At 45.1% G+C, this 16049-nt stretch overlaps 1 protein-coding gene across 1 annotated transcript in view; it reads right to left on the reverse strand.

Annotated features, from left to right (window-relative positions):
* The window catches only part of CERS3 (ceramide synthase 3), a 51638-nt gene extending 37763 nt beyond the window's left edge, over positions 1-13875 (reverse strand). The window contains exons 1-4 of the mRNA XM_026648561.1: positions 13853-13875; positions 5158-5373; positions 3362-3479; positions 1520-1638 (exon numbers count right to left, since the gene is read on the reverse strand). Of these exons, the coding sequence (XP_026504346.1) occupies positions 1520-1638; positions 3362-3479; positions 5158-5373; positions 13853-13875 (476 nt within the window). The remainder of the gene's footprint in view (positions 1-1519; positions 1639-3361; positions 3480-5157; positions 5374-13852) is intronic.
* Between the last annotated feature and the right edge of the window lie 2174 nt (positions 13876-16049).

Consider the following 16049-nt stretch of genomic DNA (forward strand, 5'->3'; position numbering starts at 1 on the left):
AGACCATATTTCAGTTTACGTTCAGAAGCCGTTCTCCATGAGTGTCCACTATTCATTCTGTCAAGTATCAGAGGGGTAGCCGTGTTAGTCTGAATCTGTAAAAAGCAACAGAGGGTCCTGTGGCACCTTTAAGACTAACAGAAGTATTGGGAGCATAAGCTTTCGTGGGTAAGAACCTCACTTCTTCAGATGCAAGGCTGGAGATTTCCATTACTTGCATCTGAAGAAGTGAGGTTCTTACCCACGAAAGCTTATGCTCCCAATACTTCTGTTAGTCTTAAAGGTGCCACAGGACCCTCTGTTGCTTTATTCATTCTGTGTCACTGGCCACTTAATTCACAGGCTGCTGTTACTGCTCCCTGATATCACCCCTAAACCCAAAAATGGCTTTCACAATAGCAGCATAAATACACATTTGAACAAGGACTAACAAGACCTTCTCTTTCAGCCCACACTTTTTGCAAACAAAAGTTTGTTCCTATTCTCCGCAAGCTTCCATTGACAGCAAGTGCTGTAGCTGCATCTTATGAACAAATATCTAGCACAATGCAGAACAAAAGAGAAGACTTCAGTGAGATGCCAGGAAAAATTCTAAGCTGCTTCAAGAAAGAAGAGTAACTGCTGAAGTAAAATATCAGCCCACCAAACTGGAGACGGATGAACAGAGGACATCCATTTGCTTGCAAACTTAAAAAAAAAAAACACCTGATAAGAAAGAGAAAACTTCATTTTTTTTTAAATTATCCTGTGTGTGTGTTATGGTACATACTATTTGCTAAACATTTCAGTAAAGATTCAATAATAAAAATATTATCTATTAAGTGAACTGATATTAAATGGCACTGAATGCATGTGAAAACACATACATATACATATTAAATAGCACATCGGTAAGATGAGTGAGAGGAGTCCAGAATTTACTGTCGTCACAACCATATACGTTTTCATCCCATCCATTGTGAAACATAGGACCTACAGAATTGGGATTTTTTTTTTTTACATAAATAACTCTCTACTGAAATGTCACACAGATGCAGTATTCTACCATATCATTATTTTTAAGATTCAAAAGTCTCCCTAAATCCTGCCTGGAAACCCACTCCATTTAGTGGAACATGGCAGGCAGGATTTGGACTTTACATAGCACTCATTATAATGCTAATTCTTATGATGGTTCTTTCATTAACTGCCAAGACAGCAAAAATAATTGGGCTATTCCAAACAATATGGGCTTGGGAATCCCTGGCACCAGGCAAATGAAAAGGACCATTTTATCTGCTCTACCATTTTCCTGCAGTGGGGCCTTGGTTAAGTCCCTTCACTTTCCTATGCCTCAGTGTCCCCATCTGTAAAATGGGGATGGTTAGAGGGGCTCTGCTTGTCATACCTTAGAGGCCAAAAAGCTCTATGCAGCTGCAGTAAATGAGCCCACTTAAGGGGAACTCAAGTTGGGCACCCAAAATTAGTAGCCCCTTTTGAAATACGCAGGCCCACAATAAAGGTAGTTTTCTCTTCCTACCAAGCTTCCTGGAATTTCCGAAGCATCGTTGGGAGCTCAAGATTTCGCCGTCTCCTAAACCACTTTTCCACCAAACGAACTGTCCAGTTACACTTTTTGGCCAGGCCTTGAATCTCAGACTGTAAAAGGAGAGAAGTGTGTCAGTGACAAAAAGTAACATTTACATCAGGTACCAGCTCCACCGACTTTGTATTTTAAAGAACAACGTCCCGAAATAGGCAGGTCAGTCAATTTTTTTAAAACCAAACCATTAATGTGATCTATTTACAATTTGCCTGATAGCTTTTGGATCTAATTCTTGAACATTCATCATTGACATGTTATCTGTCAGCTATTCTCTGTAAAAAGGACACTGATTCGCCCCTCGCCATGGACATATTGTGCAGTTTTATGACGCAAGCTCCTTAGGTCTCATGCATGTAAATGAAGCAGATGTGAAATTTACAGGCCTAGAAGTAGAACAATTGTCTTCCTTTTTGCCTCAGAGGATTCAGGAAGTTAACATTTGTTTTTCATCACTGCAGCATTTACTGCTATGAATGAGAGATTTGAGCAGGGAGGATTTGGTACAGTGACATGTAAGTTACTCATTTACACTCTAGAAGCCACAAAATGGCTTTAGCCAATGACAACTGGTTATTATATTATTTATTGTATAAAGTGAGGGAGGATGATCTTGTGGTTAAGTCACAGGTCTGAGAGTCACAGGAGATCCCAGCTGCAAAAAGTTGTTGTATGACACTCTCTCTTTCTCTGCCTCAATTTCCTCATCTGTTGCATGGAGATAAAATAATTAAAACTTGGCACTTATCTTCAAAGATTAATCCTCATGACATTCCTAATTGTCACCTTTGTTGTACAGTTGGGGAAGTGAAGAAGAGAAGTCTAGCTACTTGCCCAAGGTAGAGGAGTGTGCATGTGCAATTTAGGTCTGATCCCATTAGCAGGCCCCTCTTTGGCCATACCGGGCTAAAAAAAAAAAAATTAATGGAGATATCCCATCTCCTAGAACTGGAAGGGACCTTGAAAGGTCATCGAGTCCAGCCCCCTGCCTTCACTAGCAGGACCAAGTACTGATTTTGCCCCAGATCCCTAAGTGGCCCCCTCAAGGATTGAACTCACAACCCTGGGTTTAGCAGGCCAATGCTCAAACCACTGAGCTATGGTAGAGCCAGGAACAGAACCTTGCAGCTCCAGTTCAGTTTGTGGTTCTAGGCCTTACTCCTTTCTCTCAGGCATGGGAAGTATATACCACTGGCCATGTTAAGAAAGGGAGTGTTTTCAGACAATGTCCATGCTGCGGTATGTCCCTCCCACGAACAGACTGATTCATTTTCTGCGTTTTCAAAATGCTGGAGTTTTATTTTAATTGCTCTTGTTTTGGTTTCAAAACCGACCACACATTATCAAAGGTATTTTGATCCCGCATGCAGCCTATGACTAAACACAGAAGAGTCAATCAGACTGCTTCCAGCCTATTGTTTCAATTTTATTCCTTTAAAGTATAGCATAATATTGTTTTTAACTGACAGCTGTCCATTGCTGCTTTCTCCAAGTGGAGTTAGAGATGGCTTATTGATCTTCACCAGAAGTAACATTAACAATCTGACCTAGAATAACATGCCAAGAAATGACACCATGTTATTATGTTTTTATTTTATATTTTGGATGCTGTATACCCTGCCAGCAGGGTAGTAAAACAAATCCAAGTGAATTACATCATGCGCCGATCCGCTGGAATCCATCCCTTGGATGCATGATGTCACTGTGGATAGCTGATTGAAACATTAAGAGTTGGGATTTTCCATCCCCAAAGCACCTTAAAAGAATTAGAATCCTTACTTGGGATGGATGTTTTGTGCATTTTCGGAAATAATTCTCTAAAACAGCATTTGGCTGCGGCTTCACTCGTGTTACGTTCTTTATACCTAAAGCTTTTGCTAGAGGTATGGCAATATATCTGAAAAAGACACAACAGAAAAGCTCTCTCAAAATGCACAATGGTTAATGGCATTCAGCTGGCCCTCGAGGATGCTAAGAAATTAAATCTGAAACCTGGTTCATCGGTCATAGGAGACGTAGAACATTCATGAGCATCTTCAGCAGAGCTGCCTTAAAAAAAACCAATGGTATCCATACAGCAGAAGCCTGGTTCAGCAGAAAACAGCATTATCCTGGATGGTTTTTAATTAAACATGGTCCTGAAATGCTGTACATTGCAAAGGAAAGTTCTTGGTTCTTCCACCCCTACATTTTTCAGAGGCAGGCTGGGCTGCTAGTGGAGAGATGTTATGCAATAGTCAAAGCAGCCTAAATAGAGAGGGGAGCTCTCATCACAGGAGTCTGAGGAGGAGAGCGAGCTGCTGGGGAGTACTGCTTACCCAGGTCAGGGGGAGGAAGGGGATCTATTCCCTTCCAAAACTGTCTCAGCACCTTCCAGTCAATAAGGCACCTTGCTTATTAGGAGGGTCACCATCAGCCAATTGACGTTCTCTGAGAGGTGTCTGGTTTGACTGACAAATGGCACAGCATCTCACGCAGCAATGGAGGGCAGAAGCAGCTGTTTTCTGCTCCACCTCCCACAGCTGCGGAATGTGCTGCTGGCATGGCTGACCTAGTTAGGTAGGTCTCTTTGGAATAAGCCCTCTCACCCCTGCTGGTGTCCTGCTTAAAGTGAGTTCAGAACAGTGGTCAGCGTCTTCCATGTTCAAAAGCAGATACACTGCTGGCCAGCTGGATGGCTAATTGAGCAGATGAGCCGTTTCAAAATGGCAATGAAGCAAGGCACAATTGGGCAAGACTCTGAATTGTTATAAACATAGAATCCACATTATTTTTGATCCTGAACACAAGTGATTTTATCTGGTTTTGTCGTAAGTTTGTCCAAATAGCCCCATTCTTCCCTGAAATAGTTATAAAAACCATACTAATAGCATTTTTTAAACAAAAAGAATAAAGTTAAAAAAAAAGGGGGTGGGTGGGGGGGACTGCGAAGCTTAACATGCTCATGCCTCAACCTCACGGGGCCAACCACAATCTGTCCTGGAAGATCACAACTGCAGCAACAGTTCTATGTTCGGTGCCAGATTTTTTAAAAAAAATCATCTTCACTAGAACTGCATGAAATGCTCACGCAGAACTTTTTGACCCCTTCCAGAACGTGTAGATTTGCTACATTTTGCGCACATGGGATATCTCAATCCTACACACCTGATCTGAAGACTCAGGGAGAGGAAGGAGGAGCTGGACCAGTGTGAGGTAAGTAAAGGGCATCAGACTATTTTATGGGGTTGGTTACATCGAGGGGGGAGGAAATGATGATCTCTTCTCAAACTCCAGCCTCTAAACATACCTTCAGGAGCAATCACTTCCCACTTTTGTGAACAGAGCTGCAGGATTCAAACTGTGAAACTGCAGGTGGTGGAGAGTCACATGACCTTCATAATGGCAAAATTCCTATAAACTTACTCTACCTTTATCACCTGCTGTGTTTCCTGTATTATACCTTTCTAGTGTAACCATTGGCCAAACCCATCTTTCTGAAAGAATTCACATACAGAACTAAACACATTTTAGTTTGCTAATATCCTTGGAGCTGAGGGGAGGAAACAAAGTAAAATTACATACAAGTTTCTTACCTTTCTATCAAGAATCGGACCATCAGCATCACAAAAGCGTATGGTATCGTAGCATATAATTGATATGGCTTTGGAAAGACAATGCCATCGTGGTCTTCAAGATCTGCCCATGTGCAATTGGCAGGTATCCACAAGGTCTCCCACCAGAACCAGCTGTTGAGTGTCTTTAATACATATGCCATGCTAAGCGGGTAGAAGAAGAATTTCAGATTTGTCCTGACATTGAAGAGAAACCACATGTATATCAATAGCAAATAATATATTGAGAATTATTGTTCAAAGTATGTAGTTAGGATTAATAAAAAATAATGGCAAATGAAAAATTAAGGTGTAAATTGGCGTCATTCCATGACTTCAATGACTCTATGCTGATTTATACCAATTGAGAATCTGACGGGCTGTCTATATGAAACAGCTGCAGGAGCAACTCCTTGTTTAAGGTAAGCAAGGGGTTAACTTCAGCCTAGCATCTCTCTGTCCTGCACAGATGCTCAGATGTTTGGAAAACAGAGATAGCAGAAAGCATTTGGGGAAGCTGGGCTCCATGTTCAGGATTACAGAACTAGAATGATGCCTCAGGCTGGGGCATTTTCTGTTTCCTTTTCCACTTATGTTTGCTTATTAATAATTCAAAATAAGATGTGTCCCTTTGGGAAGAGACCTTGCTGACTGCAATTTTTTCTCTGTGCTGGCTCATTTCAATTTACAATAGCTTAGTTAATAATCAATCAGATCTGCTGGACCCACATTTATAGTCTAGTGTATAAATACACAAGATGGGCTTGCACAACACTTGTGTAGAGTACTGCTTGTCTAAATTAAGTGCAAGATAAAAAGGGATTAAAAAGCAAAAGGGAGCCCAATTTTGTATTGGTGAGGCTGCTAATGTTTGGTTGTCAAGTCACTCCTGCTTAGTAGACTGGTTGCAAAAGACTCCTGGGTCCTAATTCTGCAAACAGAGCTATCCATAGTGCCAAACATCATATTTACAGAGAGCAGCCCCATAAAATAGAGCTGTGCAGAAACCGGCTATTTTGTTTTGTGGAAAATTCTGCCATTTTGAAATTTGCCTTCATTCCAAAAGAGAAGGAAATGCCCCCCACCCCAAAATCAGAATTTCCCACTAAATTAAAAGTTTGGGGAAATTTTGTTTTGGGTTAATTGAACATTGTTTTGATAAAATAAAGGGTATTTTCCCCAATATTATTCATAATAATGTCAAAATGCATTGTTTCTGTACAAAATTTCACCAGAGTCGACAGCAAATGTATCTATTTAATTGAATCAGCATTTTCAGATGGAAAAGTGCTCTGTTGGGAAAATTTCAACCAACTCTACCTAAAGTGTGGTACTTCCTCCCCATTGGGATGGTTTGCAGTCTTCAGTGTTTTAGCCCACGAAAGCTTATGCTCAAATAAATTTGTTAGTCTCTAAGGTGCCACAAGTACTCCTGTTCCTTTTGCGGATACAGACTAACACGGCTGCTACTCTGAAACCAGTCTTCAGTGTGTGCAGGATTGAATGCTAAGAGTTTAACCCATCATTTGCATGCTGAAGATTGCATGTGAGCTCATGTCTCCTCAGACAGGCCCATTCGCCCTTCATACCCAACCCATTTTTACTCTATACAACTGTGAGTAAAGGATTGTTCAGTGCAGAGGATACCACCTAGCTCTTAACTTTGCACTCACACGCAGCTTCTACTGCACTGGCTTTGACACGCAGCCTAGCACATCCACGCAAACAGATTCAGACCTTAGTCCATTTCGGAGATGCATTTTTACTCAACCGCAAAAAGTCAATTTATTGTGCGTCCATTTTTAGATGCTTTCTTAAAAGAGAGCGGTCTCTTCTAGAGCCTTCCAGCAGACCTGTGAAACAACTTGTGTGTCACAGGACTGTGTCATATGGAGCTGCGGTAATCCAGATACTTTTAATGAAGTTACTGGCCATACACAGTAGTCAGTACTGAAACATTAATAACTCACTCATTGAATATTTTTAAATACCAAAAGGGGATTATAAAAGTCTACTGCATGGATGGTGTCGGTATATATTTATATGTATAAATTAAAGGTGGTGGGAGAGGGGGTAATCATGTTGTTCCTGGGCAGAGACCTTGTATGCTGAGTTTTGGCCCACAGCAAATTTTTATTGCTGAATTATAAACCCCTAGAAGGAGGGATTTATAATGGGACTGTTAACAGACTCTTAACTACAGCTAGCAGGTGCCATGATAATGAAGCAGAGCTTTAAAACCTGATATTTTAGTTCAGACACAGAGGTTTACAGACCATTATATAGTCATTTTCCTGAATGTTTTTTTTTTTAAACAGACTAAATTGCAAACTCTCAAAAGCTGTCAGAGTTTACAATGCACATAAAAAGAGACCAGTCTGATGTAACAATGGACGGAGCACCAAAGTTCCCCCCATGCTGTGATGCAGCATGGATTTATACACCCGACATATTGAAATATTGAGGGCAGCATATATCTTTATACTGGATTCTTGGGATGTTAAAATCTCCTCCGTCCAGTACTGTGCGCCAATACTACTGCTACTGTAGTATTTAATAACTTTACTGTTTTAGGACCAGATGCAGCAATTCATTCCTTTTCAGCAAAGCATTTAAAAATAAAAATAAATATATATATCTCATAGAACTGGAAGGGACCTTGAAAGGTCATTGAGTTGAGTCCAGTCCCCTGCCTTCACTAGCAGGACCAAGTATTGTCCCTGACTGTGTTTTTTTTTGTTTTGTTTTTGCCCCCAGATCCCTAAATGGGCCCCCTCAAGGACTGAACTCACAACCCTGGGTTTAGCAGGCCAATGCTCAAACCACTGAGCTATCCCTCCCCCCAAAGCACATGCTTAAGTGCTTTGCTGAATTAGGGCCTTAGGGTCTCAGCCACAACCCACTGATGTGAACGGAAATCCTTCCATTCACTTCACTGGGCTTTGGATCAGGCCCTTAAGTTTAAATTGTACACACATACAGATACCAAACATGAGCGGCAGAGTACGATTGAGGGGGCTTCTGCAGCACTGGGAAGGCGAAGGATTCATCCAGTCCCAGCCAGACTGTGCAGCAGCAGAATAGAGCCCCTGAACTTTCTACTACAGCATGAAGGCTTCTGCTGTAGCCCTCACAGCTCCTGTCTCCCGGCTTCACAGCAATGACAGGTGGATCCATGCAGCAGGAGATTCACAGGCCCTGCTTCTTCTCCTCCTCAATAAACCCGAATCCATGGGAGCATGCAGAATGCCTCTATGAATGGGATTCGGGGGCATATCCCTGTGGCACAGTTCTCCACTTCTGCACCACAATTCAAACAAAATGCAGACCCTCCCATTCTGCTAGGAAGTGCCTCATGATGCCAAACAAATATGCATGCAACTTTTCCTATGCTAGACGAGGGAGGTCCTCTGAGATTCCTCTTTTCTCCCCACACAGGACCCTTCCACCAGGCAAGTAATGCTAGATGCAAGTCCATTAGGAACATATTAATATTACTCTGTGCTTTGGTGGGGAGGGGGAGGGTAGACCCTTGAGAGTGGCAGAACCGTCTCTTCCACCAAGAAGTTGCTCAAGGCACTACCTTGGCCTGAGAGTCAGGACTTGGTCTCTGATCTCAGCTCAGCACAACAGCATGGTCCGTCTGGAGTGCTGGACTGCCTAGTAGTTTTATCCCTTACATTTACCATTTGATTGTTTTTTGGTATCCTAATAAAACAGGGGTGGGCAAACTTTTTGGCCCGAGGGCCACATTGGGGTTGCAAAACTGGATGGAGGGCAGGGTAGGGAAGGCTGTGCCTCCCCAAACAGCCTGGCACCCTCCCACTTCCCACCCCCTGACTGCCCCCCTCAGGACTCCTGACCCATCCAACCCCCCCGCTCCTTGTCCCCTAACTGCCCTGGGACTCCCGCCCCTAACAGCCCCTTGGGACCCCACCCTCTATCCAACCCCCCTGCTCCCAGTCCCCTGAGTGCCCCGACCCCATCCACACCTCTGCCCCTGACAGGCCCCCTGTGACCCCATGCCTATCCAACCCCCCCTGATCCCTGTACCCTGACCGCCCCCCCTTGAACCTCTGCCCCATTCAACTGCCCCCTGCTCCCTCTCCCCTGACTGCCCCCCGGGGCCCACCGCCCCTTATACAAGCCCCCGGCCCACTTACCATGCCGAGCAGAGCATGCAGAGCAGCATGTCTGGCTGCCACGCCGGCCGGAGCCAGACACGCTGCTACTCTGCTGGGCAGGAGCGCACAGCTCCGCTGCCCAGAGCGCTGCCCGCGTGACTCTGCGGGGGAGGGAGAGACAGTGGGGGAGGGGCCGTGAGCTAGCCTCCCCGGCCGGGAGCTCAGGGGCCGGGCAGGATGGTCCCGCGGGCTGTAGTTTGCCCCCCTCTGTAATAAAAACACCCTGCAACCACTGCCTACTCCATGTCTGTTTCAGTTATGCCAGATACCACCTTCCTAAATCCAGTGGAATTTTGAAAACTCCTCCCTCTAAGTCCACATAAGCACGGCCATACTGGGTCAGACCAAAGGTCCATCTAGCCCAGCATCTTCTGACAGTGGCCAGTGCCAGGTGCCCCAGAGGGAATGAACAGAACAGGTAATCATCAAGTGATCTATCCCATTGCCCCCTTGACACTTTATTTTTCCTTTCATCAAGCTTATGAATACATACAATTCACCTCAGCTGCCCCCAGTTATCCCCATCCACCTTCGCTCACCAACTCTCTCTCCAAGCACTTCCACTGATGCGCAACAGCTGCTCCCAGAAAACCTCCATTATAGCCTTATATTTTAATACTAGAGCCCAATTTATTTTGTAAGCATGGTCCCAGGACCCTGCCTAGCCTGGTTTTTCTGTGTGTGCCCCCTGTTGCACCACACAGTCCACACCCTGTGCCTTGTTCACCACCCATCACCAGGAATGGTGATCCTCTGTCTACTTCAAGTCGGTATTTTGACTGCTTTAGTTGTTGTTGCCAGCCACGTTGGGTGATTTTTGCCCAGTAAAGACTGAATGGTGGCTTTGAAGGCTGTGAGATGCTCGGGGGAAAGGGGCACACCCTGCACCTTAGCCAGCCCCCTTGCCTCCAGGACTCTTTGAGGGCAGGGAGGGGCGCATGTAGCATTTCTCGTTACACTTGTTAGGAAGGTGTTGCTGCACTTGTTCCCCTTTCGCTTCCCTGCGGCCACAAGCTGGCACAGGGCCATGATCCCATCCAGACATGCCCCATTCGTTACCTGTAGCAGTGCTGGGGTCACTTGCTTCTTCCCCCACTTGTACTCCCTGTTCTGGGTGTCCCAGGTGGGAGTGGTGGGAGAAGCTTGCTGGGCGTTCCAATAGGGCAGGCTATGGGATTTTCTACACTGCAATCCTAGCAACACAAATACATACCCAGGGTTCCCCGCGTGCTCTTACAGCTCATGCTGACACAGCTACACAGCTATTGTTAGCCACGCCGGTGCAGGGAAAGCTAGTGCAGCCCTACCCAAGATGCAATCCCACCTTGGATTGCAGTGTTGACATACCCTAAGTCTGAACCGACAGTCCAGGTCAGGTTTAAGGCACATTGCCAGAGCAGTAGCTGGGAAGCTTGCGCTGTTAATGCTTATGCTGTATGCATTCTGCAGACAGACAGAGGACTTCACTCCCCACGGCTGCAAATCTGGCACTTTCCACGAGCACCAATTTCAAACACCCGCTTTAAACACTGGAAATTGTTTCAACCCTAAATATAGTAGAGCAAGTACTTGGTAGTTGTCAAATGCCAGCATTTCAGAGAGGTTGGCAAACCCTGCTCCAGTGCCACAAAACCCAGCTGCTCTAGTCAGGGCACTCCCCCACGCCTGCTATTTTCTGGCTGCACTTGTGTTTTGGTTAAGCGGCTTTCACAACAAGCCTGTTTCAGGCTGCCATCCAACCTGCAGCTCTAACATAAATGTGCTACTGAACGGCAATTTTTAGAGCCAGATTCTGGTCGCAGGTCACACAAGTGTAAACCTGGATATATCCCACTGACTTTTGTTCAAGTTAGTTACAGCGGCATAAATCTAGAGTACTTGCACTCTAGAGTTTATGGAGTTTATCTGGATTTACACCAGAGGAACTGAGATCTGAATAAAGCAACAGAGTGTCCTGTGGCACCCACGGCCGGCTTTAGGAACTGCGGGTCCGATTCGAATACCCGACGGCGGTCCAGGTCTTCAGTGGCACTTCGGCGCCGGGGGGTCCTTCACTCACTCCGGGTTTTCCGCGGCACTGAAGGACCCTCCGCCACCGAAATGCCGCTGAAGACCCAGACCACCGCTGGGTGAGTAAAAAAAATTAAAAGGCGCCTAAGGCGCAGGGCCCTCTTAGGTGCGGGGCCCGATTCTGGGGAATCGGAGGAATCAGCCTAAAGCTGGCCCTGGTGGCACCTTATTGACTAACAGATGTATTGGAGCATAAGCTTTCGTGGGTGAATACCCACTTTGTCAGACGCACCACCCACGTATTCATCCACGAAAGCTTATGTTCCAATACATCTGTTAGTCTATAAGGTACCACAGGACTCTTTGTTGCTTTTTACAGATCCAGACTAACACGGCTCTGATAATTGAGATCAGAATCTGATTCATGGATTCCAAGGAAAGTCAACTTTTTTTGTTTGCATAAAACTCACATAGTGTTTTCCCCGACAGTAGTCCCAAACCTGCTCCCATTGCAGGTAAGTGCAAGATGCCTTGATTTGGGGCTGGCTCTTGCATGAATCTTGAAAGCATGCCCAGTGGCAGTCTCCTGCTTGCTCAAAGAGCTGTGTTCACCATTCTTTTCTTCTAGTTCCAAACAGAGCCAACCAAACAGACTGTGTGTTTAGTTTGGAATTAAGTTCAGTTGAATGCACCATGCTCTGCTGAACCACTGTGAAAAGACCTCCACTTCCCTGAAGTCCAATCCTACTTCCCAGTGACAGGAATAAGAGCTTTGCCATTGACTTCAGGGCCTTTGCAGAGCATGATCTCCCAATGAAATATACTTTGGGAAGCTGGAAAGTTCCCTTGAATCCTAGAAATTAGACACATTCTATTAGGGAAGCTCATCCACCACTTCCAATGAAAGACCTTCATCTTTGGCCTGTCCGGTCAAGTTTTAACGACCTGCTGCAAAGACAGGAAAATCAGGACTGATCGGTTGAGGAATTTCAGACTGGCTCTACTGAATCCTTAAGTAATTTAAGCATGAAGCACACACGCAGCCAGAGAATACCAAAGTGATGCTCATTTTACAGATCTATTTCTTAGACTTCTTGAGATGTTCTGTTAAAACATTTTCACCTTGTACTTTTAATAGGTTTGGCAAAGGAGGCCAGGTTTTGATTTGCCTTAACCTAATTGGTTGGGTTTCCCAACCCAAAGCCAGGCGCTGTTTGGAACCAGGGTCCATTGCATCTGGGCCACCAAACTCTGGGGAAAGTACAGACAAACAGCTAGGATTTTGTCCCCTTTCCACAAAAACTAGAATGGCTTTACAAAAATCTCAGTTGAGCTACTCTTTTGCAAAGCAAAAACCAGACTCCAGGGATAGGTGAGATTTTATCCAAACCAAAGTTTGGGGGAAGGGTAGGTAAGAGAGCCTTTCCTTAGCTTTTAACATAGTGAGAAAGCATATAGAATGCAGGGGTTGCATAAGTAGGGGCAGGAAGCCATGGCTTCTCTAAGGGTCTTGCTAGACTGCCTACGGGCAGAGACAGAACAGATCCAGCAGACTACAGAATGATCAGAGAACTAGGAAGGTTAAATTATGTGACAAGACTGGAAAAGCTGGTACAGGAACTTAGAGGAGAGCAGATATGACTGAAGTTTCCCAGATGCTAGGAGAGATAGTGAAGCTACTCCAAGCTATTAATCATCAATGCTAATCAGGGAAAGGGCTGGGGGGCTAAGACTAAATAGGACACAGACTCACCAACCACAGGGTTTGCTGCTTAAGACCAGGCAACGAACGCTACAAAGGTGCTGCTTGTTGGGTTTAGCAGCAGACTTTGTGGTCTGCTAACACCAGGCAGCGTACATTCGTCACGGTAAAGGATCCCAGGATCTATTGTTGATTGCCTTTATGATTCCTGAACACAACCACTTAGCAGGTGAAAAGAGAAAATGTTTTGCCCAAATTCAAATTCATGAGATTATACAACCTTCTACTATGTAAAATAGGTACCTTTAAAAACCAAAAAGCTAAACAAAGACAGGCATTTAGAAAATATTCAGGATTATTAATGTGGTGTGTCCCGATACTAATCAGCTGACAGGATAGTATTCCTACAATTGAAAGTTCTGACACAATCAGTGTCACACTATCGAGTCTTTCAAATGCACAATGGTACATTTGAACTTGAAAGAAACAAACACTGCATCATGCCTGGTGTTCATCATAAGGAGAATATGAACACCCCCCCAAAAAAGCACAAACCTGGAGGACACAAATCCAGACTTCTTATTGTTTAAGTGCGAGGCAGTATCTTAAGCACTGAAAGCTACAATGCACTGTCCAGAAGGGGCAGGGCCTGATTCAATGCTCACTGAAGTTAATGAAAGCACTGCCTGGGGTCAGGTCCATATACTCTAGTGGATGACAGGCAAATCTAAAATAACAACAAATTCCCTCCCACTCTGCACCATTGCCTTTTCGTTCTCACCACGTCTTCCAGATGTTGTCCATGTTCTTTATTTACTTTACCCTTCCCCGGTCCTGTTCCACTCCCCCCACCACCTTCCATTCTGCTCCCACAAGTCCTGCTGCCTTCTTTCCTCCTTTCACTGCAGCCATAGCACCTCTCTTGATTGCCTCGGCTCACTCATTCTTGTCTGCACCCCCTCCTCTGGCAGTACACGTTCTACACAAGCACTCCTCCTATGCCCGCTTCCTTACCTTCAGCCACCCTCAGGAGCTCTCTCCCTACTAATCTTCTTCCCATCCCTCTGCTCTCTGGTTCCTTCCCTCCCACTCCATACAGAACTAAAGACCCATTTCCAAATAGCTTATTTCAGTTTGTGATCCACCCCCTGCTTCCTCCTCCTTCTCACTGAAACTTGGCAATCTCCCTCCGACTCTGCTCCAGGGGTTGCCCAGTCCTTTGGTGAGCTTCTCTCCCACCCCGAGAGGTGGATCTCCTCCACATGTTGACATCCTCCTGGTCTTTTCCATACTTTCTCCTCCCTCCCACCAACTTTTTCCTTCTCTGAAGTCCACTCCATCCAACTCATCTCTCCCCTCTCCTAACATACATGGGCTCTTGGCTCCTTTTCTTCCTTCTCTGGCTTTGATGCCTGGCTCCCTCGTTTCTCTCTCATCTCAGTCTCCCCCTCCTTTAACTTGAATTCATTCAGTATCCACACTGATCACCCTTCCTACCCCACTCATGGCCTCTCTTTCACCTATTTGTGTGAACTTCAACGCTGGAGTGAATCACCACCTCAGCCACTTCCTCTCTTTCTCCCCCACTCCTTTATGCCATTCTCCATTTACCAGGCACTCCATCGTAATCCTTTTGTGATCTCCAGTCAATTGGCCTCAGATGCCTCTTCTCTAACTACCCTTGCTGTCTCTTGACAACATAGCTCCAACTCCTTCAACTGCACCCTTCCTTCCGCAATCAAACTAATCCCTTAAAGAACTGCTCTCCCTCTCTTCACTCTCTCATACCAGTCCCCAGCCTTGCCTCGCCTCCTGTGCTGCAGATTGGCTCTGGAGACCATTTCTCTATAGATGGGACATTATGTTTTCCCCAGTGAGTAGCTAAGGAGGTTCTTGATGCAAGCTGAATCCACTCAAGACCGAGGTGATGCTAGTGGGCAGAGAAAAGCATTCTGAAGAGTTCACAGAAACAGAGTAGTTTTCTTTGGTTCAGGGCTAACTGGTCAATTCAGTCTGTAGCTTAGGAGTGCTCCTGGATACTAATCTCTCACATAACAGAACCTGCAAGTAACACTTTCTATCATTTCCAGTTGGCAGGGGACTCCATCCCATCCTTACTGACAAAGACTTGGCCTCAGTTATACATACTGTTGTCTCCTCTGAGCTGCACTATGATAATGCAATATAGGTAGATAGCAAGCCATCAGACCTTAGGAATCTCAGTGGTTTGAGCATTGGCCTGCTAAACCCAGGGTTGTGAGTTCAATCCTTGAGGGGGCAACCTAGGGATCTGGGGCAAAATCAGTACTTGGTCCCGCTAGTGAAGGCAGAGGGCTGGACTCAAGGTCCCTTCCAGTTCTAGAAGATAAATAAAATAGGATATCTCTATTTATTTATTTTAAGTAGTACAGAACACCGCAGCATCTGCTCAGCAACAACGGCTACTAGGAATGCATCAGACTTGTTCTCCACTCTCTTCACGGGTTTCCCATAGGATATCCAGTCAAGTTCAAGTTCTCATTCCTTATCTGTAAGGCCCTGGGCCCAGCATATCTAAGAGATCACCTAAAACTTGGTATGAAGACCATGGTTGACAGTTGTGCTCCTGAGGCACAAGTGAACTTTCTGCCATAACCAAACCAAAAACCCTCCACTCCCCATACAATCTTCCCCCTGGAAAGAATGCAAGAGCATTCTCACCACCACACGTGACAGATATTAATCGTGTTGCTTAGTGCACTTTTGGAGACACTCAAATACTACAGTGATGAGGGCGGTAGAAGAACCTTCATAGAATAAGAAATAAAAGAGTTGATAAACTTGGCAGGATTCTAGAGGACCCAAAATGGTCCAGGCTCATAAGTACTGAGACACAGCTGCTGAATGATGTTCCTTAGTAATTCTGTAAATAATTGTAAAATGGCGAAATTCTTACAACACTGCCAAGTGACCGTTCACACTCCCTCTAGCAAGCTGCT

Source organism: Terrapene carolina, unplaced genomic scaffold (assembly GCF_002925995.2).
Source record: "Terrapene carolina triunguis isolate 2854851 unplaced genomic scaffold, T_m_triunguis-2.0 Scaffold67, whole genome shotgun sequence".
Classification (NCBI taxonomy): Eukaryota; Metazoa; Chordata; order Testudines; family Emydidae; genus Terrapene; species Terrapene triunguis.